The sequence below is a fragment of the Pteropus medius genome, unplaced genomic scaffold, assembly GCF_902729225.1.
Source record: "Pteropus medius unplaced genomic scaffold, Ma_sr-lr_union100, whole genome shotgun sequence".
In the NCBI taxonomy this organism is placed as follows: Eukaryota; Metazoa; Chordata; class Mammalia; order Chiroptera; family Pteropodidae; genus Pteropus; species Pteropus medius.
Window position 1 is genome coordinate 12,888,596 of NW_024349802.1, and position 24,086 is coordinate 12,912,681.

Genomic DNA, 24,086 nt, shown 5'->3' on the forward strand with positions numbered 1-24,086 from the left:
TCTGGATTTTTGGATACTGGATATAGGAAGTGATTAAAGTTTTTTAAAGATGTATGACTTTCATAATGAGAAAATAATTTGCTGGAGTAAATTATTCTTATATTGCTAAGTTTTAAATCTAGTCTCGAAAGCCTTAACTGTAGGATAAATGAAAAGAGGTCTTGTTTATGTAGAGCATAGCATACTTACATAAACCTCTTCCTCAAAGACATAATGGAGATATAAAAGGTTCAAGAAGATTTTAGAAAAAGACAGAAAACAAAATACAACTGTTTAAATGCAGGAAAGCACGGCCATATGGTATTTTAAGCAAGACTATAAGGAATGGCATATAGGTCAATGGAACAGACAAGAGAAACCAGAAATAGAACCCATACGAATTAACTGGAAATGGATTATAGTTTTAAACCTAAGAGCTAAAACTATAAAACTTCATGAAGAAAACAGGAGAAAATCTTTGTGACCTTGGTTTAGAAAAGATTTCTTGGATGAAACACAAAAGCAGGAACCATAATAGAAAAATCTGATAAACTGAACATTATTCAAATAAAAACCTTCTGCTCTTTAAAAGATATTAAGAAAAAGAAAAAAACAAACTACAGATCAGGAGAAAATATTTGCAAAATATGTCTAATAAATGATTTGTATCCAGAATATATTAAAAATAACTCTTGCAACTTAGTAATAAGAACACAACAGCCTAGTTTTTAAAATGGACAAGAGATTTTAACAAACAGCTCGCCAAAGAAAATATACAAATGGCCAAAAAGCCCATGCAAAGATGACCAACATCATTAGTCATTAAGGAAAAGCAAATTTAAAAAATGCGTTATCACTACATGCCTACTAGAATAGCTAAAATTTCAATTTTAAGCATATGACTATATCATGTGTTGATGAAGATGTGAAGCAATTCTCACATTGCTAGTGGGAATGCAAAATGGCTCAGCTGTTTTAGAAAATAATTTGGCAGTCTCTGCTAAAGTTAAATGTACTCACTATATGACCCACTCTTATTTATTTTTACCCAGTTCCACTGCTAGGTATATACCGAAGAGATGAAAATGTCCATATAAAGACCTGTATTCAAATATTTATAGCAACTTTATTCATAACAGCCCAAAATTGGAAACAATGTAAATGCCCATCAGCTAGTGAAGGGATAAATAAATTGTGGTGCATCCATAAAATTGAATACTACTCAGTAATAAAAAGATTGAACTACTGGTACGTAAACAATTTGAATGAATTTCAAAAGTACTCTATGTGAAAGTGGTTCCAGAGGGCTGGAGGTGAAGGGAGAGGGATTGACTATAAAGGGGCACAGTCTAATTTTTGGAGGTGATGGAAATTATTTATATCTTGATTGTGGTGATAGTTACATGATTATTTATATTTGTCAAAAATTATGGAACTGTGTACACCTTAAACTGTATAATGTATGCCAACTGTAATTGAAAAGTAAAATATTTTTAAAAATTATGGAAATAGTGTGACTGTACCTCAGTAGACTTGAATCCAGACACAGGAGGTAATTCTCAATCTTCCTTCTTATTAAAGTACAAATTAAAACAGTCATATAACCTTTTCTTAAACCCATCAGATTGGCTAGGATCAGCGTTCAATCATATGATGTCAAGGATCTAGTGAAGGAGTCACTCTCATACTTAAATATAGTGGTACATCCTTTGAAGGGCAGTTGAGCAATGTATTTCAAAATTTAAAATGCACATAGTTTAGACCCAGAAATTCCATTTTGAGGAATTTTTTTCTACAGGTAAGACATGTAAAAATATTGTTTATTATAGCAAAAGCAGGGAACCATCTTAATTTCCATAAATGAGACATTTAACTATGGCACAACAAAGTACTGTGAAGTAGATATATTTGTGTACTGATATGGAGCAATTTCTTAAGCTATTGTTAAATGAAAATAACACTGAACAGAATGACATGTATAGTGTGCTTCTGTTTGTGTTTTTACAAAGATGTGTGTATTCATATTTTGCTTGTTCATGCATATACTGTTGGAGATGGTATACAACTGATATTAGCAGTTGCCCCAAGCGGAGGAAAGGCGAACCTTTTTAATGTATATCTATTTGTTTTGCTTGAATTATTTTTTTATTTTGTGCTTATATTACCTTCTCAGTTAAAGAAAAAATTATAATGTGTTATTGGGAAATTTAGAATACACAGGTGACTTTCCTAATCATTTCCTCCAGAAGGTCCTTAGTGTTTTTGTCAGCAACACAACAGTGTACGAGATGGATCTTTGGACTGATCCAGGGTGACAGTTCTAAGACCACCTCCCCTTGTCACCACTGCTTCTAGTCTGTCTCCTGTTTTTCCAAATTTGTGTTTGAGTAGGTAGAGGAGGAAATACACTCATTTCGCTCTACCCACAGAATGCTTTTTTGTTTGTTGGATTGCTCCTCTAGTTTATGTCAGTTTTACTAAGCACTGCAATGGTCAAATGACATGGTAGGCAGAAAAGTATGGAGTTCTGAAGAAAATTTTACATTACAGCTTTGCATCTTGTTCAGATGCTACCAGGAGGCTTCTCTGTTAGTTAGTGCGGGGAGCACTGACAGAAGGGAGGTGTGGACATCGGCAGCACTTTCTGAGAATGGGGTAGCTTGTGAGACTGTCTTCAATTTAGTTTGGATATAAAATGAATTAAAATGGACGTGCTCAAGTTATGAGCCTTGCCTCATCAGTGCTATAAAAAGCCCTTTAGCCTGGCTGTAATTTGACTCTCCTCTCTGTAATGTTACACAATATTCCTATGGTTACAGAGCCTGAATAAGTGGAAGCTAATCATTAGTTTGCTAAATGTGATTCATGGAACAGTTCATAACTCCCAGACCTGCCAACTGCTGCTTGTTTAGTGTCATGTTCACTCTTCTTGGGTAGAAGTTGGTTTGTTCCTCAGAAAAATGTACAGTAACGTTTGTCTTGCATCCAGGAACCATGCAAGATGGCAGCGCTCCATGTGTCTTGGTCCTGGGCGGGGAAAAGGTCAGGTTAAGCAAAGTTTTTTAGTACATATACTTCCGCAGGAAAAAACCGTTAACAGTGTAAGATGACAAAGCAAGAAAAGAATTAAAGCTACCGCAGTTTTAGATATTTGGAAAAATCACACTTTGTTCACTTTTCAGAAATTTGCTGTAATAGAACTCTGTGGAGTTTACTGTTCTGTGGGCCTGGAAATAAAATCATGCTTTTTAGGTTCTTCCTTGTTGGTTTCATGTGACATGACAGAGTTCATTACTGCCCAGAGTTACCTGCAAACACATAGCGCCTAAATCCTTAAGCCACTCATGACTATTTGGCCTCCTATATTGAAAGTAGGTTCTTTCTCAGTGTACAGAAAATGTATTGTGCCCACCTGTGACTCATTCTTCTCTCCAAATGGAAGACTGTTAGCCCTGCAGGAAGAACTCTTCACAGAGACTATACAGAAAGAGACAGTCTGGTGGCCATCTCTGTTTACCTGCTATATCATTTAGGTCTCTTTGGATTATAGAAAACAAAATCTGACCTCAACTGGTTTATGGAAAAAAGGCATTTTTTGGCTCACATGATTGAAAAGGCATGGAGAGATAGAAGGGCTCAACCCATGTCATCAAGACCCATTTTTCTGCTTCTACCATCTCGGGCTTTGTTTGTTGGACTCAGTCTCAGGCTCTATGTGATGGCACCTCGCACAGCTGTATAACCTTCCAGGTGCAAACCAACCAGGAAATAGCAGATAGCCTTTCCTTTATCTCCTAGGAAAGTAATGAAGTTCTCTTTGATCCAACTGGCTTAGGTCTTGGGCCATTTCTGAACCAGTCACAGGGTCCAGAGAGATGCGGCACTTTGGTCTGTCTCGAATCTCATTCCCCACCATTGAAAGGAGGGAGCCTCACCTGAGCACTTGGAGTAGGTGTAAGAAAAGGGTAGCAGCCCAACTGTAAATGAGGCTCTGAGCAGAAACAAAAGGGAATGGGAACTGAGAGGTAAATCACTAGTATTTACTATGAGGAAACTGGATTGTCCCTTCAATTTACTGAAAGACTCCATTTTCAACTGCCTTGCCAGCAGTAAAAGTAATGGAATGAAGTCATAATTTAGAAAATATGGAAACCATAATTCTATCACTCTAATACAAGCATTATTTTAATTTTAGAGTATTTCCTTTAAGCCTTTGTTCATATGAGTTTCTCACAAACATTTAAATCTTGAGGGCTTTTTTTTTGTTACACGATTTTTTTATTACATGACAATCCAGGCATTTCACATATTGCTAGATAGCCATCATTATCATGTAAAGGCAACATAATATTTTATCAAATAAACGTACCATAATTAATCATTTTTCTATCATTGGACATTAGGTGGTCTCTCTTTAAATTTTTTTCCTACTGTTATAGAAAATAGTGTGTGTTGAACATTTTGGGGATATGTAACTTTTCTCATGCTTTATCTTATTTCCTGAGGATAGATTGTGTGAAGTGGGATTATCAGTTCAAAGGGTATAAACATCTTTATGACTTTGATACGTATTGCCAAATCGCTTTTCAAAACTGCTGCATTTATCCCTTTTGCCTCCAGCAGATTACAAAAGGATCAGTTTTACTGCATTTTTGCCAGTAATAGATATGTGGATTTTTATACATTTTTCTAATTTAATAGGCAAAAGATAGGAGTCATTTTTGTTTTAATTTAAATTTCTTTGCTTAGTAGTGAGGCTGAATGCTTTTATGTATGCTTGTTTTTTAGCTGTATTTTCTGCTCTGCTTTACACATTGTCTTTTCTTTTAGACCCCAAAACAGCTTCTGAAACAGAAACAGATATCTGTGCAGAATGGGAGATCAAGACCATCACTAGTGCTTTGAAGACCTACCTAAGGTAGGGACTTTCCATTTGCATGGAGGAGTGCCAGCTCGTAATCAGGCAGTCAGGAAGAAAGCAGTTTTTCTTTTCAGCCTCCAGAGAGCTGTTGGGTGGGCGTTTGAGATATGGAAACAGCTATGTGTGGGTGCACTTAGCTCAGCTGGTCATTCAGATTGTAAATCATCCATAGTTGATGGGTTGCCATTGTGCAGTAGTGCCATGAGTGATTTAGGCAACTTTGGTCTTTAGAAGAAGCTATTATGACAATTAGTCTTTAACAAAACCTAAAATATGGTATTCCCTGAAATCCCTGAATACTGTGTTAAGAAAACAAGGAATCACATATCCCATTCTGTCGCGAATGTGTGATTACATACCCTATATATTTTGATAGTTTTATGCATTGCAGATAGCATACATTGTTGACGTTGGTCCTTAACAATGAGAACTTAATGGAACTCCTTTTTGACTCTGCTTAGATTAGAAAATATCACTTTACTGCAAAAGAGACTATTTTCCTCTAATAATGTATGTGATATTACTGCTGCCTCCCTACCCCTCCTTCTGTCATTAAGGGAGTAGCAAATGACTAGCGGCCCACCTCTCAGTTTCATGAATAGATTGAAATTTATGCTGGACTTGAAGGGTAGGAACATTACAGCTCTTCACTGTGGTTCTTGCACAGGAAAGTGGGGGAGATCTAGTCTTACACAAAGTGGAGAACTATCATCATGAATGGATTAGCTTTTGTACAGATTCTATGAAGGTTCTCTTGGCTCAAAAGCAAAGGAGGAAAAAGAATTGGTGATGCCGGTTTCATTGGCTATTGGGGATGGAAGAGTCTTGAAGTCAAGGATAAGGTGTAATGCAAGGGATGACTAAGAGTTGACTTATGGAATCCTGAGAATAAAATAAAACCTAAGCCAAGAATAATGTAAAGTCTGTTGAGAAGCCTATTATTTGGACTATCAGAAAAACCTGAAGTTTAAAGTTTAATGTATTCATTAAATATTCGTAACTCAAATACTATCATTGAACTTTACATAAAACCACATTATAGAGGTTTGCATTTAGCACTTCTTTTCACATGGTGATACTGATTTCCTAAGAAATAGTAGGTATAGAACATATTTTTTATTAAATTTATTGAGGTGACATTGGTTAATAACGTTACGTAATTTTCAAATGTACAGTTCCATAGTACATCATCTGCATATTGCACTGTGTGCTTATCATTAAAAGTCTAGTCTCCCTCCATCACTGTGTATTTGATCCCCTTTACCCTCTTCATCCTCTTCCCAGTCCCCATGTCCTCTGATAACCACCCTTCTGTTGTCTGTGTATATAAATTTGTAAAACCTATTTTTAAAAAATAGCAGGTAAAATTTGGTTGTATCATGCTTAATGTTAGGGGTTCTAGTCCCTTGGCATTCTTGAGCAGCACTCCATAGTGAATTTGCTAGAAAAACACCTACAAAAGTCTCTCAGAGTACTTACAGATGAACTGATTCTAATAACAAGGTGCTGGGAAGACAAGAGTTTGCAAATGTTTAGGTAGTTGCTTGTTTTTCAGACATATCTTAGAATGCTCTTGTTGATGGGTGAGTCACTGACTGAGAAGGGAAACTCTTGGTTTGTGCCAGACTGTTGTATTAGTGTTTTTCTAGTTGTGACTATGAAACATAGTTGTATGCATTCCCTTAAAATGGAGGGAGAATGAAAATTTCAGGTGAAATCTCAGGGCCTTTCAAAAGGAAAACTAAGTTGGACTAAGTCAAGTTGCCTTGTTTCCCTCTGATCTTTGCCTTTGAGAAATGTAATACAGTTTGGCCGTCTCTAGGCTGCTGCGATTTAGAGAGAATATGATTGTTTTTATTAAGCTGACTAGTGTACATCTTTTTATTCCAGAATGCTTCCAGGACCACTTATGATGTACCAGTTTCAAAGAAGTTTCATCAAAGCAGCAAGTAAATTTTCTTTTTGTCACAGTTTTAAGGGGAGAGAGAATAGATTTTTCTGTTTCAAAGAACAGTCAGTATCCAGAAGTAAATATTATCTAATCCTTCATGTTCTGTTTGTTAACTACCTACATATGCACGCTCATGAGACTGACACAGAATAAGAATGAAACCAAGTCAGGACTGCCTTGCTACCACATTGAATTTACAGTAGAGGAGAGACACTTCAGAAGTGTGTTTCTGCAGATGGGAAGAAGAGAGAAAAGCAAGTTTGCCTTTCTTATTTTGATTATTGCAGTTCTAATTCCTTGCGTCTTTCCCCACCCTTAAGTAGCATTTTGTGGAATGAATCAAATTTTACACATTACCTAAATTGAGCATTGGAAGTGTTTTCCTGAAAGCAACACCATTTATATAACTTCCAGGTCTGCTTTCTATCATGGCTTTCGTTTACAGCCTCTGATCATTCTTTGTCTGTACCATCTAGGTCCTTAGCATCATATTACAGGTCTTAAAATACATAGGGATTAGGTGCAGGCTACCCTAAGTATACTAGAATCTGTCTACGTGGGGCAGGCCTCCTGTAGGTGCAGTAGATTCTTTATCAGATTTAAATCTGGCATGAAACCCCACAGTGCTATTATGCTAATAGCCTGTGCCTCTCCCTGCTCCCTTTAAGCCTTCAGAGTTTGTTTACCCTGGTAGTTACTACTAGCCTAATTTAGTAACAACTAATATTCTGATGGCCTTATCTACTTATAGTTGTCCTCTTAAAACAAGGAGAAAGACATGGAAGAAACCTAGGGGCGAAGTGTTTATGTGATTCCTTTCTCAGAGAAATTCCAAACCCATAGCAACCATTCTCTAATTAAACCTCACATCAGTCCTATAAATAGGTGTGGTGAGTACCATCATTCTATTTCCCAGACAAACGTAGTCACTCACCCAAGTTCAACCAAGAGAACATGACAGGCCATGATTTAGGTTACAGGTTGGCAGAAAGATTTACATATTTTATGTGCCATTCTTTTCATCTATACCAGGCTGGCTGTCACACATAGTTTGAGAGTAACTGGGCATTGCCTTCGATTTCTTTAATACTGTCTTGAGATGTTATTTTGATATTTGAGACCCATGCAATGTTGTTCATATGCGATTTGTTTATCACTCGACGAGTGCATAAAGTTCCTTCTTTCCTTGAAATGAAGCCGTCACTCTAGGGAGCCAGCTGCTCCCAAGTTAGTTCCTGTTTTGGGTATGCAGCCGACTGGCTCCATTTCACCATGTCATCATTTTGGCTTGAGTTTTTGACAGCCTCTTTTTAAAAAATGACCTCTGTTACAGAAAGCAGCATTAAAAAGCACTTCTAGATCTAGACATTCTAGTCATGGGTACACAGAACAGGATCTTAAACCTCTGAGAAATCCATCTTGTTAGTGTCCAACCTTTGGTTTCCTTTGATTTTTGTCTTGTAAACCGATTTAGCTGTGATACTGATCAAATATAACCCCCCTTCTACCTTTGCAGAACTGGAGAACCAGGAGTCTCGGGTCTCTGAAATCCACAGCCTTGTTCATCGGCTCCCAGAGAAAAATAGGCAGATGTTACAGCTGCTCATGAACCACTTGGCAAAGTAGGTTTAAAACTGATTGCTGGCTCTTTTCTCATCTCTGGAAAGTTCTTTTCTTAGCACTAAAGCTGGTCTCAGTTTTGCTTATATTAGCCTCTCCCACTCTTGCATCAGGTATGCTGGAGGCTTAGGAAAGAAATGTGTGAAATGTTAACTGCAGCGGGTAACGGTGACAAATGCCAGTGGTCTGGGGGAGTGGCCATGTGACCAAGCCACCAGGCAGAGTTTTCAGGGGATTTTTGCACGTGTGGATCAAGGGCAAATAGGAATATATCATCCATGATACCAGGTCACTAAGCAGAGTTTTCAGGAGTTATATGTTCTTGTGACAGTCAAGGGCAAACAGGAGTATGTTGTGGGTATACAGAGCTCAGATTTGTAGCAAAGAGGCCTAGATTCTAGAGTTGATTCTGTTCTTAACAAGCCACTTAACCTGCTCTGGACAAGCCACCAACCTCAATTCTTTGTTTCCTCATCTGTGAAATATGGATAGTAGGCTCTGTTTTATCTACAATACCATTGATTTTTAAAGTTACATGTATTAAAGCCTTTGAAGAAGTATAGAGAAGAAGGAATTACTTTTGGCAAATGCCCACTTGCCCTCTGAGATAATCAAAGCATTCAGTGGGGGTCCGATTTTCCTGCTAGGAATATTTATACCCTTGCAGTGGTTTTGAATTTTTGTGTGTTTACTGCTGCTCGGCTCTTTTCAGAATGGCCTTACTAACTTCCTTAGTTGTATCAGTAACTACATGTGTGTATGTTCTAACATTCCATCAACTTTGATGAATGTTTTTGATTGGAGACTAGAGCATAAGAAAGGACAAAGTATAACAATTAACCTAAATAGTCAAGTCCTACATTCTATTGAACTGATGTGTTGTAATTTGTCCCTTTCCCACACTTTGTTCATTCTATTAAGTCATTTCTTTGGGATAAGTTGATGCTCTGCTAAGGACGTTTATGATGGCATCTTTTCATATTTCTACCAAGCACTTGATATTACCTTTTGGAGAGAGAGTATGTATGTTGCCATAAAGATTTCCATAGGCCTAATTATGAAGAAACAAGAGTGATTTGCAATTAGGCAGTGTCAAGAGTTGCTTCTTCATTGGTCAGTTTTGTTTTTTTTTTCCTGCCATGCCATATCAGAAATGCATAATTGTGATTTATAAGAAATATATATTTGGTCATTCAAGTGACCAAAATGCATTTCTCATATTTATTTGGTCATTATCCACAATTCCTGGCTCAGAGCTTCCTGAACTCTTGGAATTTCCTAAGTATTGGAGGGGAGTCTTTTGTTATGTTAAAGCCCCTAAGGATGGGGCCAGTGGAAGCAACCATGTGATTAGAGGGTTGGAACTTTTAGTCATGCATTCCCCATGACCTCTGGGGAAGGAAGAAAGGCCGGAGGTTGAATTAATGGCTAATGGCCAATGATTCAATCAATCATGGCTATGTAACAAAGCCTTCATACAAATCCAAGAGGCTGGGTTTCAGAGAGCTTCCAGGTTAGTGAACATGTGGAGGTGATAGGAGAATGGCCTTTCTGGAAAGACCATGGAAGCTCTGCACCCCTCTCATATACTTTGTCCACATGTATCTCTTCCATTTGGCTGTTTTGAGTTATCTTTTTACAGTAAACCAGTGATCTAGTAAGTAACATGGTTCCCTGAATTCTATGAGCTGTTCTAGCAAATTAATAGAACCCAAGAAGGATATTTTGGGAACTTCTAATATATAGGTAGAAGTATAGGTGATAGCCTGGATTTGGGATTGGGACTCTGAGTTGTGGGGGAGGATCATTGGAACTTCTAATCTGTGACCAGTTGGTCAAAAGCACAGGTAATCTGGGCTTGCATCTGGTGTCTGAAGTGTGTGTGTGGGGTGGGGGGGCAGTCTTGTAGGACTAAACCTTTAACCTGTGAAATCTAATGCTGTCTCCCAGAAGATAGTTCAGAACTGAGTTGAATTCTCGAACACCCTCCTGGTGTCCTGAGAATTGTTTGGTGGTGTGGCGGACCCTGCCCCCCATCGTGATATTATGTCTGGGAACCCAACTTATGCATATTCAGAAACAAAGCATAACAGAGAACATGGAAACTTACAAGGAGAGTGCCCCCCAAATGTCAAAGAATCCTGATGAAGTATGTTTAAAATAATGGGAACTGGATTTAAAAAGCAACCCTAGGTATTCAGATGATGGTTTGGTGCCTGTTCCATACAACCCAATCAGGTATTTGTTAAACAGAAAAACTGGTTTAGACCTTAGTTGCAAACCTTTGCCTACTTGAAGGGCCTGCGCCAAAACAGGAAGTTTCAGATACATACTCCAGCCAGGCATTGCCACTGTGCAGTTGTGATAAAAACTTAATTGCACTGATAGAGTCCCAGAGTGAATGGCGATTCAGCAGAACCATTACTGCGTTTTTCTATTTTTAAAATGCCTTGAGGATTATTAGGAATATTTAAAGAAGAAAAAGATCACCGCCCCCCCACCCCCGAAAAAAAAACAACCCTTAATGTAGATCTTGAATAGTTGAGCCTGTTCATCTCATGGTGGATGGTTCTCTTTCTCCGTCTTGTTCCACTCTCTGCTTTCTCAACCCCAGTCCAAGGAGACATACAACTGGAATATGCAAATTACGGCTGTGACTTTGACTTTTTTGCCTTCTAAGGAATTTCAACAGATTTTGTTGCTGGAGTTATTTGTTTTATAGCATTTCTGAAGCATTATACATTATCTTTGATACTTAATGTTGATTTTGGTTCTATGAAGTTATATGGCATTTATTTGTTCATTTAACCATTAAGACATTTACATATAGACCAGCTCTCATGTCTAATGTGGGTCTGTCAGAGCTGATGTTGGAATACATAGACTCAGGTTCTCAGCATACTGTATTCTTGGTCTCTGGAGCCTCTAGATTTAAAATGTCTTAGATGATATAAGTATAAATGAGCACTGCTGAATCCAGTAAGGAGTATTTATTTAGATCTAAAAAATTTTTTTGGTGCCCAGAGGAGTTCTAAAATTTCACTTAAACTCTGTATTCTCATTTTCAGCACTGTCCTATTTTAAAATGAAGCAGTAAGGGAAAGTTAGCTTGGGACAAGGGCTTTGTCTGTTTCATTCTAGTTTTCTCGGGCTCAGACTTACCCTAGGATATGCCTAAGCTATTGTCCCTCTGGTTCACTTACTTAATGGTCAGCTTCCTTTCTAGGTTTTGGTTTCAGGGCTAGTTCTTCTGGAAAACCCAGTGTTTACTTCTCTCATTACCTACCGTGTTTGCCCTATGCATCACAGTCATCTGGTTCAAAGAGAAAATTTTGTATTGTGTATTTTTTAAAGTAGTCTTTTGAAACACTTTCCAAAATTGATTTCCTTTAGCTGTAGAGGGAGTGTTAAGACATTTTAAACTTAATCCCAAGTAGAAATGTGTTCAGAGGGAAAGAAAGTCTTAAGGGGAAGGGCTAAAAACTTCAAACCTCCAAGCAGATATGATTACCAGGGTACATCCAAATCACAGAGCTCTTGGGTTTGTTTCAGACCTCAGAGGGAACATGAAAATTATAGGCAACTATGCATATATTTTTGTTGTTCCAGCTCAAATCTACTATGATAATTAGAAGTTTTCTACTTGGATCCTGGAATCTAGTATACTCTCTGGAATCATGTGCCTCAGAGCACAGTTAGACTCACCTGGGGGGCTCGTTTACATTGACATTGCTGGTCCACTAAATCGACTCTGCCTGGAAATCTGCACTTCTGGTTTATTTCCCAGGTTATTAGGATACAGGCAGTCTTTTGAGAATGGGCCATATGCAGGGATTTTCTAGGAGAGAGAAATGGTATTGAGAGGAATGGGTTGGGATTTAAGAGGATATTAGAAATAGGAAGAAGAAGTTCAATGTAGTGAGTTCAAAAAGGAGATTTTATTTTCACAATTAAATTACTTTTTAAAAACCTTGTTTTTGATTTCCCGTGTCTTTATAATCCGACTTTGCTTTAAATTGGGTGCTCAGCAAATGACTCTTTTAAAATCATGCATAAAGCATTTTTATTAGTAGAGAAAATTGTCCCCAGCTAGTTGTGGAACCCTGTGGAAATCATTCAACCTTTTGAACTTCAGTTTTTTTAGTTCTCTTCCAAGCGTGTGATTCTGTGTTTTTATCAGGTAGAAGGCAGGTGGGGAGTGGGGAGGGGGAACACTTCCTGATCTTAAAATTATAGAAGGAAATAAGAGTAGATGAGTAATAAAGACTAATTTCATGGTAGTTCCCTAATGTTTATATATTATGATGACTCCAAGTATTATGATGATTCCAAGTGTGTTGTATATTCACACACATACCATTCATAGTAGCTCACTGTAACTTTATTACAGTGTTTATGCTGCTCAGGAGGATTTCAGAAGACTCTCTGTACATCAGGAGTGGCTATTAAAGGTACTTTTTCACAGCTGGTTTTCTCAAAACATGTATTGAGAAATAAATCTTAGTCTCTTTTCTTTTTTGAAGCAGCTATTCCTTTGTTGCTAGGGCGTTGTTGGAGAGGTAGAGCCTTCTTCTTGCTTCTCCAAAGAGGTATTGTATCATTTAGGATGCTTTGGGCTCCAAGAAACAGAAAATTCAATTCAAAGTGGCTTAAATAATAAGGAAATCTATTGTCTCATTACATAAAATCAGTCCTGAGGGCAAGTTAATGTCTCAGTTCATAAATTACTCAGGTTATTTCCATGGTCCTGCTCACAGCCAGCCTCACTGCTTGGCTAGCTCCTCACAGGGTCATACGATGTTGCATTGCATCCTTGCACATTAGTGGTTGCAGAGGCAGAAAAGGCATTATTTCTTCTTTGAGACCTATGATGCTACTTTTCCCAGAAGTTCTCCAACAGACTTCCTGTCAACATCTCATTGTTTGAAGCAATCGCCAGCAATTGGAATGGGACCACCGTGATTTTTTACACCAAACAGGATTTACCTGGGCCACTTGTAGAAGGCATGGACACCAATATAAAGGCAGAGCTGTGAGTAGGCAGCCCATAGTGTCTACTGCATGTCTTGGTAAATAACATTTAACAGAGAGCATTAAGTCTATTGAATGATCTTTGCATGGCATGCTAATTCAGTCAAGATATACGGGACCAAAAGTCCAGTTTGGGAGGGAAGATGAATACATCTGCAGTGTGAGCACATATACACTAAAATTCCAAGATTTGGGGAATAGAAAGTGAGAGAGAAACAAAAAGGGCAAAACGAACTTTAGTCTCATTGCCACTTGATTCCTTATTCTTTTCATTACCCAATTGTCTAATGTTTATTTGAATGGTGTGTTACATATTGTGACTTATGTAGGTTATAGGGATCAGGAAAGAATATTGTGGGGCAAATGCTTGGCATACATGTGAAGCCTTATCAAAATATGTAGACTCCATTGTCACAAGTTATCAAGGGTTGAGCACCTAGTGACTAGGCTATTTTCTTCTTTCTGTGACTGGAATATGAAGATATCTAGGTATTCCTGCAAATAAAGCAGGGTGTATTCATATTTCCGTAATGAAAATGAAGAAATATGAATATATCTTCAGAGTGAATTAGGTTCATGTGCAAATGCCTGTGGTTATAAAGAAAGTCATTGCTAGGCCTTGGCACCAAGGAGGATGAGCCCTGGTCATTAACTGGCCTTCCCTGAAGTTCTGAAGAAAGGGTCAAAGTAAAGGAAGTTGGCACGAATCCTTGGCATTAACATATAGATACTCTAATATTTCTTCTTCCTCTATCCCAAGTCTAAAGGATAAGATTTAGCTTAGTGAAGAGCTGTTGAACACATGAGAAAAGCTAGTTATTTCCTTGCCATCAAGCCTAGTCCAAACTAAATAGCTGTGGAATTTTACAAAGAACATTTAAGAGAAAATAGTACTTTTCAGATACTGGCTTCCTAAGATGGAAAGCTTCTGTGAGCTTCCCTGGCAGCCTTCCCTCAGCCATACACCCTGGCTCCTGAACCTTTCTTCTCTCTAGTAACCACTGGATGCCCACTGCTTCTGGTACAGAATTGCTTGGCTGTTGGGCCACTGGTGGTGTGGCCTCATACCCCCATGGAGCCACGCTGACCACATTCTTCAGCCCCATTTGGCTTCTGCCTCACCAACTCCTACCCTGAACAGATAGTTCTAGTGATTTTAACCCCTAACTATCTCTTGAATCTACCTACTTCTCCATCTCCATCACTACTCGCCTAGTCCAAGCTTGTCATTGTCTCTTTCCCAGACTGCTTACAAAGGCCCCCTCCCATATTGCTCTGGCTAGTGGAGTCTGGTTCCCTTCCAGTCCACAGAATACATGCTCTGCAGCTGGGGACCTTGGAACAATGCAGATCTCAACATTTGATTCCCCTGCTTGAAAAAACTTCAGAGGGAGCTTTCCTATTGCTCTTAAACTAAAACTTTGGATGTGGCCTCCAAGGCCTGGTCTGGACCGGGCCCCTTCAGACTTTGTAGGCTCATCTTGTATCCCTCGTGATCACCATTGCATCCCTATTGTGTGGCGCACAGTAGACACTCAGGAATATTTATTGGGTAGAAGTATGATAGTCTCTCGACCATTTCTCAAATATCCTCTTCCCCACTCCCTTTTTATTTTTTGCCTTTGTAGCTCATTTTCCTCAATCTGGAATGGTCCCTCTCCAGCCTCTGTTGCCAAAGTTGACCTCATACTTTAGCTTGAGCTCAAATGCCACTGGCATACAAGAATTCTTACTGCTTCGAGTGCCCCCTCACTTTCCTGAACTCCCATAGCCTTTGCTTGTTCCTCTCTTTTAGCGTGTATCACATTCCACCTTGTGGGACAGTTTACTGGATGTGTATCGTCTCACTCCTACTAGGTCATAAACTCCCATGACACAGGTAGTCTGTCTTTTATCTTTGTTTTTTGTTTTTTTTTTTATCGAGGTTGCAAACAAGGGCTTCTAGCCAGAGCAGCCCACACACGTGTTCTATTTGGTAGTTGTCCCACACATTGGTTTTTTTAAAATGTGGACAGGTTTCCAACATTTGTAATGAGGGTAATTTTACTTGAAACAATTCAGATCTCCTTGCTAACAATTGAAACGGAATAGAAGCCACACCTTACCCCCCTGGGCATGCCTTCTTCAGTTTGCCTAGCTCCTAAACAGTCCCTTTTCCTCTCGTGACTGGCCCACTTCTTTCATACCCCCTACCTGCTGGGCCATTGTTTAGACATTTGGCTTTTCAGTCCCTAGCCTGACTATCTGCCAATCCCAAAAGATGGGCTTGATATTTGATGATTACATAAATGAATAAGAAGAAACGGGCTGAGAGAATTACTTCTCGGAGCAGCTCATTTTACTCCTGAAAGATTTATTATTTCTGATAGATTGGAGGTCCCGGAAAGAAGTGGGAGCTACTGCTACCAGGCCTGTTTTATGTGTAGGGGGTGGGGAGGAGCGTATTTCTTTTTTAAGACTAAGAATGGGATTCTCAGAGGATCATCTCTAGCTATTTTTGGCAGAACCAAAGGAAAATCTATTTAAAGGGACACTGCAAAGAGGACAACCACATATTTCAGAGCAAACAGGCAACTTAGCACTTTAAATTAATGGAAATGCAGAAGAAATCAGCTCAACCCTTATTTAGCCTAGCTGCCAGATCTTCACTTACTTTCAGCCCAGGAATTTCTTTGTTCTGTGGCCTTCCGATCTTCAGGGTTAGGGGAAGGAAAGATACAAGTTTGGTTTAAATTTTTGCTTAAATTTCTGAATTCAAGAAACTAAATGTTCCGCACCATAAGAAACGTCCATTCTGAAAGGGGAAGTGCTTGGCTTTGAGCTGTTAATACTCAGCAGTCGTAGAGGCCCTTCGATTTGAGTCTCTTGTTTTGAATCAGTCCACTTCTGTTTGGGTTAATTTTTTCAATGATTTTTCTGTTTTTTTTATTTTTTATTTTTTTTGTATGCATTTGTTTGTTTTCCCAACAGAGTCACCCAGAATTCCCTCTCAATTTCAAGGAGGAATGAAGAGTAGAATGCTATCTTTTCCCTTCTTTGTGGCTGCTCTCATTTATTTCAGGGTATTATAAAAGTGAAAGTATTAACAAACGTGATCACGACTTAGTTTCTTCTATGCTGTGCCTTAGCAGAGCGAGATCTCTCTCTCTCTCTTTTCTCTCCTTGTCTCTCCTTTCTCTATATACCTTTGGTCTTTAATTTCTGATTTTATTTGGTCTCCTGGCTCTTTTTTTTTTTTGAGTCTAGCTAAAGGTTTGTCTATTTTATCTTTCCAAAAAACCAACTCTCAGTTTCATTGATCTTTTTTACTGTCTTTTTAGTCTCTATTTCATTTATTTCTTCTCTGATGAGCCAGATTTCTTATGCATTTTACCCAGGAGTGATTTCATTAAATGTCTCTTTTTGGCTGAGCAGCAGTTTCTAACTCATTCTAACACCCACACTGTTTTTGCGCACTCTCTTGCTGCATCCTCCTTTCATTGCATGGTGAACATTATCTATGATGGTAATTTTCTTACACTGCCTGATTTCCCAACCAGTTCTTCACAACTATTGTGGCTCAAATGTGGCAGCTGCGCTGAGGCAGCTGGCAGACTTCTAGGTAGTTGCAGTTCATCTGTAGGGGCCGAGAGCATAGTGGTTAAGAAACAACATTCTGGAGCCAGACTACCTGGTTTTGTCCTTTTCTCTTCTGAAACCTTGCATGAATTACTTCACTTCTCTTTGCCTGAGTTTCCTCATTTGAAAAAAGGAAATACCATAATTGTGTCCGAAACTTTTAATTTAGCACCTCAGATTTTCCGACCTTCTCCTCTGTGGATTTCAGCTATCACTTCAGTGACCATTTGTGTAACCTCCAACTTGCTTCATGTAGGTGCATCCTGATAGCTTGTAGCCTCGTGCCCGTACTATGTGCATCTTGCCTCTACCTCCCTCAAGACACAAAGTAGTATCTACACATGTACAACTTGGAAGCAAAGGGGTATTTAAAAAAAAAAACCCAAGGGGAAACCTTTGACCAGTGGGAGGTGGGAGCCAGACATCCTAAATAGCAGTCATTAGACAGTCTCTTAGAAGATGGTTCCAAGACACTAAGAAAGTATTTGGTCCTTGAACCAGGCAGTGGCTAGCTTCTCTGCCTCATTCCCTTGAACCTCCTCCCCCACCCCCCAGTAAAGCAGTATCATAGAAATCTTTACGTCATTCTCTTCTTTCTAAAAAACCTAAAGACAAAAATAACACCTACCCTCTTAGAGTTGTTGTGAGGATTAAATTAGTTAATCCACATAAAGATCTTAGAATTTTATCTAGCATGTAGTGCACCCTCCATAAATGTAAGCTTCTACAGTCTGTTTGAGAAATCAGGAGATGGGGAAAGGAGGATCGGATCCTAGAGCTGTGCCTTAAGGTGAAGGAAGATAGGAACGTTGTTCAAACGATTAAACTGAAACAATCACTCTTACTGATGTGATGGGGCTTTCTTCACAGTTTTGTTATTGGCAAGCAAAACCCTTAGGGCTGGATGCTGAAAACATAGCACACATAGCTCTTATCTTGGGAGAAAGGGAGGGTGAGTGGGGGGAGGAGAGAGAGAGAGAGTTAGTTTAATTTTACTTTGCTTTCCTTTTCTTGGCAGTTTATGAGTGTTTGGCCCAAAGAGCTGAGCATCTGTCTCACCCTTCCTAGCAAAAGATTAGCCAGCACAGGGTCAGCTGGGAGAAACATCCACTGGTGTTGGCTTTCAGGTCATACCTTGCACCAAGCCTCACACTTCCCTGTGAGTATTCAGGGCTCTTCATGATTCAGATGCCCTGTATAGAACATCTTTTGAAAGCACAAGCTGTGTGGGGCTGGTCTCCATGGGAAGTTAGCAGCTTCTCACCCTCATCCTCCTGCTTCTTGGTGTCACAAAGCTGATTTCATCTCAGAAGCAGCTGTCTTCGCTGCAATTTAATAACTCTTAATTTCCTGGAGTGGGGAACGACACGTTATATCATGAAGACTCATCTTAGTCTGCACAGTCTGAAAATTTCCACTCATCTTTGTGATATTCAAAATGTTTCTCTTCGTGGGAGAGTCTGGCTTTCCTTTTTTCTTACTCAGTTTGACCGCCCTCACAGATGCCATTCCCAGATAAAACATTTGCATCCACTGTGAAAACGGTCCTCTGTCCCTCAGTTTCCCCCTCAGTGCGATCTCCACGGGGACTTCTCTGAGTTACTGAAATCTGTATTGAAGTATTAGTGTACACTCTAAGGAAAGTGGTATGTGTATTCATCTTCATTCTGTCTCATTAGATACTTTTGTAGTTTAACCCAAAAGAGAATTTGAAAAAATATTCAATTCGAATTTTGGTATCAGTCCTTTCTGCTTTCTCGCGTGTCTAGAAGTATTTTTCATTAAGCAGTTTAGCATACTTATTTAGTGTTTCCAATTTGGTATTCTAAGTGTAAATTCTTATTTCTTGGTTCTGTGCAGTAGGTAATAGAGAAACCCAAAATGTTAGCCTTGTTGGTATATTACAAGCAGGTCTTTTCCTCTGCACTTGGAGGTTCATAGGGTTTGATAGAATCAGATCACTATTATATTAAAGTCAGACTTCCAGGGAGGAAGCGAAGTAACCCTAGGCCTCAAGAAAGAGTTGATACATTAGATCTTTGGTTGTAAGCAACAGAAGTCAACCATGCTATTGAAAAAAAGAGGAAGAGAATTTATTAGAAATCTTCTGGGTCAATCACATAATTGAAAGTAGATTTGAACCACTGGAATTCAACTTCAAGGGCCCTTTTGTGCCTAATATCTACTGCATGTCTCTATGCCATTCAGTCTTCTAGATGATTGTCTCAGATCTTGCTTCCTATTTCACTGAGAAAATAGATGCAATCATGAGTACTTCCACAAGCAATATCCATTCCACCATCATATCCACACCTGTGCCTATATTTCTGTAATTGGGGAAGAGTCAGTGCTCTGACCTCAAGGCAATCCCCTCACTGGGGCACTAGAGCCAGTCTCCGATTGCATCCATACAGACTTGGCTCCAGCGCTTTCCCCGTCTCTCTTCTATCACTAACTTTTCAGTCTCTGCTGAATCTTTCCCATCAACATGGGTTGTAATTTCTGTGGTCCTTTACAAATAAAGAATAGAACCAACAAATTTTTTTTTCTCAATCTTGAATCCCTTTCCAGATACCATCTCATTTTGTTGAGCTCTTCTCAGCAGAATGTCTCAAATAGTCGCCTGTGTTGCTGTTCCCAAATCCTTCGTTGAACCTGCTGCATTCAGGCTTTTGTACCCTCTGTGCCGCCGAAGTACTGAAATGCCTCATGTTGGTGTTGCTAAATCATTTTCAGACTTCCCTTCCCCGATCATTCTGAAGGATTTAATGCAGTTTCTCACTCCATCCTCCTTGAAACGCTATCTTCACTTGGCTTCCAGGACACTACACTCTCCTGTTTTTCCTCTTCTCTCCTTGGCTGTTCCTTTTCAGCCTCATTTGCTGTGCCCCAGGACTCAGTCCTTTTGTCCTTAGACCTGATCTGCCCTCCTTCCCTCCTCTTACCCTTCCCAATGAGGTCTTGCTCTAAGTCTGCATCCTCCAGCCCCTGTGTTCCCTTACCCACTAGCATTGCTTAGTTTTTTTTTTCCATAGCACACATCTACTATATTTGACTTATTTGTTTAGTTTTTTTCTCACTGAAATATAAGCTCCATAAGGTGAGAAGTTTCTGTCTGTGTCTACATTGCTATATCTTTAGGCACTTAAAACAGCGCTTTGCACATAGTAGAAGACACTTCGTAAATATTAATTCAATAATAAATGAATTAAAGGGTGGAAAGTATCCAGGGAACCCACTAGCCTCTTTGGAGCTCTACCTTTGGAATGTCTCACCTCTGATCATCTTTTTCTCCTTGTGATTCTACTGCAGATTAACATCCCTAGTAAAGAGAGTTATAATGACCTTTCTTGGGTAGTGTGCCCACTTCTGTGGTAAGGCAGTAGAGGGGTACCCAACTGACATTCTTGGTAGGACCACATGTCATGCAACGGGGCAGTCCAAAGAAAAATTGGATGACATTATTCAAAGGATGCTAGGCGGGTAAAAATATCAGGTATTCACTAGAGTTGTGTTTGCCGAAACACAATTCTTTGCCTTAGAGAGTCCCTGTTTTATATTGAAAGCTTCATGCCTCAGCACAAATATTAACTCTCTGGTGGATCTTACAAATGCCCAGATGACCCTATTATGCATCATTATATAGAAGATGGGACCATCATAATGATAAATACAAAATGACAAACATAGCATTTAGATATTTCTGTAATACTTAGTTATATAGCTCAATTCCCCCGAATGCTGGATTCTGTTTTTGTTTGAGCTAGCACTTAACAAAAACTCAGGGCCTCCCTTCAGAACATGTCTTCAGACATGCCCTGGGCCCAGAATCATCTCCAGTGGTGTTCGATGGAGCAAAGGTGTCAGCCAACCCCCAGAACTGGACATATTTAGACATGTTTCCTTAAGTCACCAGGCAAATGGGGGTTTCCCATGTCTGGCATGTCTCCCAGTCTAGCTGGCTAGTTGGATTTTCTTGTCTCTCTGTTGAAAGATAACCTTGACATTTGCTTCTTTAAGAACTACACTTCCTTTCTTACTATAACTGCCACTTAAACTACTTTGCATGCCACCTAGATATGAATTTCCCTTCCAGAATTGTTGCTTGTTTCGCAGGGTTGTTCTCCGTGGCCCTAGCCAACTGGTTAATGAAGCAGAGAACACTGGCAAAACCGTAGATTATCCTTTCCTTGTCCTGTTATTAATGTATTGTGACTCTTGACATGAATAGCCTCATCAGAAATTGTTTTAGTCATGGTTAAGTCTGGTCTTAATTGAAAATTAAGCATACCTAATGCAAATGTCTTGATGCTTTCAGCTCCTTGTAATCCTCCCCTTAGGGGATGGGGAGACTCCAAAAATGAATTTCTAGTAAACTAATCTGTAAAGGACCCAGAGTAGTGCCTCATTTTAAAATACACCAGAAGAAAATGTTCCAAAGTAAAGCACTTTCAGTAGCAAAGTTCTAAGTTATATACCAGTTACTATTAAAGGAGGTTATGTCCCTGTATCCCTGTGCTCTTTGGGATTTGGCAGCCTGTTAAAAACTATGCAATCTGGTGTTATTGATAATTAGGAGCATCTCTGATGAAGCTGGCTTGGACAGAGCTGGACTGAGATAAAGAAACATGACAGCCCAGTTGGCATCATTCATGCCAGTATACGTTAGTCTATTGAGTACTTGCTATGGCCAAGGCACTAACTAATCCAAGATGCTATTTATTGATTTCTCTTAGGAGGTGGTAGGAGAGAGCATTGGTCCAATAGGAAAGAAGTTGTAATCCCGAATTTTTACAGACTCATTTTATGCACAATATAGAGCAAATTTACCAGGACTTATTGTTTCTTCATCTGCAGAATAAGGGCAATTATTTTTGTATTAAAAAAAGGCACACACAGACACACAATGCAGTTAAGGAAAACAGACTCTATAAGGAAAGACACCGATATCTTAACTGTTGTTATCTCTAGATGCTTGGGTTTTCTTCTCTTGGCTTCTTTATTTTTGATTTTTTATAAAATGACTGTGTGCACGATCTAAAAATTGTAATTATTTTTAATGAGTGGAGCAGATCTGTGACTCTGAGCCCCATTTAACTTCGAAGACGTCTATGAGTTTAGGCACGGACTGGGTAGGACAAGACAGGATACTCAGTCCTTGGATATTCTGAGGCAGAATCTTTTTTGTTTGCTTTTGCTCCCCATCTTTCGTCTGCTTCTCTGTTCATTTGCTTTTCTACTCGAGAATAGGCAGCAGAGAGAAAGGAGAATACATTTCAGTAATGCTGGGGATGGTGGTAAAACTTTTAACTGGAAAAGGTTTGGGGTTTTTTTTCCAACTAGTATTATTAATGACTTTATACCAATTTTTTTCTCACTTCCTTAGCCATTAGTTAACCAAATGTGAGCTTTATTGTTATGGTAGAACTGGTTTAACGTAAAAGAAAAATAATTTTAAAAACTGCATTGTTTTTCGTTTCTATGTTGTCTTTGTCCTATTTTCAGGTACTGTGAGAGTCCACTGATCTTTCAACTTTTTATCCACGACAGACCCCTTTCTTCTCTTCTACTTGGCCTATTTCTGCCTGGCTAGTATCCTGAGCTTTTTCCACCTACCCACCCAGATCTGCTCAGAGCAGGGGTTTGGAAAAGCTTGCTGTTGGTTTTTGTATGGCCCTCGAGCTCAGAATGGTTGTTAACATTTTAAAATAGTTGGAAAAGAATCAAAAGAAGAATAATATTTCACAACATACAAAAATTATATGAAATTCAAATTTTAGTGTTTATAAAAGTTTTATTGGAACAGAGCCACATGTATTTACTTATGTGTTATTTATGGCAGCCTTCGAGTTACACTGGCTGGTTGAGAAGTTACAAGAAAAACCATTTGGCTCTCAAAGCCTGAAATATTTACTGTCTGGTTCTTTAGAGAACAGGTTTGCCAACTCTGTGCTAGAGACTCCTTTTTCATTGGCTGTCTTTGAGCTTAGACTTGTTCAGATATGCTAATTCATTTTGTATATATACACACACACACACACACACATATACATATATATATATAGAAAGAGAAAGAGAGAGAACGCGCCTACAGGATCAATATTTTACAGAGCTATGTAAATAAACATTGTATAGAATAACTTTAGTTTATCATCATCAAAGTACAAATTTTTCTTTTAAGAGTCACTATTAGCTATCCACTTACTTCTGGGCAAAGGGGAATAGACTTTTACATTAAAATTGCAGTTTTCATTTGCTGTAAATTTTATTTTTCTAAATATTTCTCAGTACATTTAAAAAGGCTTAACTCTACTGGGGATGTTTGTTTGTTTGTTTTTGTATAAAAAGGAGATCACTGGGCTCTATTCAAGATCTCTTGAATCATAATGTTGGTAGGGGCTGGGGTAGGGAGGGCAGGGACTTGTAGTTTTGTTTTGTTTTGTTTTTTTAAGTGAATAATTTTTATATTTAGAATTAGTCAGCTGGACTCAGTGTAGATGATCCCAATTTTGTTGGCAACATCCAAAGCGTCAGGAGCCAGTCAAACATATGTCTTCTCCCCATCAAGCCTGATCAGGGTGTTGACTTTGGCCTCATCAATGTCACAGAGCTTCTTTACAGACTGATCTGGTACTTTTTTGCCTTCACATCCACATGAACACAAGTGTGTTGTTGTATTCTGTCTTCTTCATGGCTTGGGGGGAACTTGATGATGACATAGTGGTCAAGCCTGTTTCTCCTGGGGGTGCCTTTGGAGCCTCCGTGTCTTGGGCCTTGAGAAGGTAGGAGATGTGCGTATCTTCTTTGTTTTTGTGGCTGTAGACACCTTTCAACTTGCTTTTTTTTTTTTTTTTGCCTTGAAAGACCACTTTGGCTTGGGCTTTGGGACAGGCAGGAGCTTCCTTCCTTGCTTTCAGTGCCATCTTTGTGAAAAACATGGACTTCTAGTTTTAATAAGCTCCCAAC

At 39.0% G+C, this 24,086-nt stretch overlaps 1 protein-coding gene across 4 annotated transcripts in view; it reads left to right on the forward strand.

Annotated features, from left to right (window-relative positions):
- Positions 1–24,086, forward strand: part of ARHGAP26 (Rho GTPase activating protein 26) — a 381,779-nt gene that overhangs the window by 233,502 nt on the left and 124,191 nt on the right. For all 4 annotated transcript variants that reach the window (XM_039836423.1, XM_039836425.1, XM_039836426.1 and 1 more), the window contains exons 15-17: positions 4,810–4,897; positions 6,791–6,849; positions 8,368–8,473. In XM_039836423.1, coding sequence (XP_039692357.1) covers positions 4,810–4,897; positions 6,791–6,849; positions 8,368–8,473 — 253 coding nt within the window. The remainder of the gene's footprint in view (positions 1–4,809; positions 4,898–6,790; positions 6,850–8,367; positions 8,474–24,086) is intronic.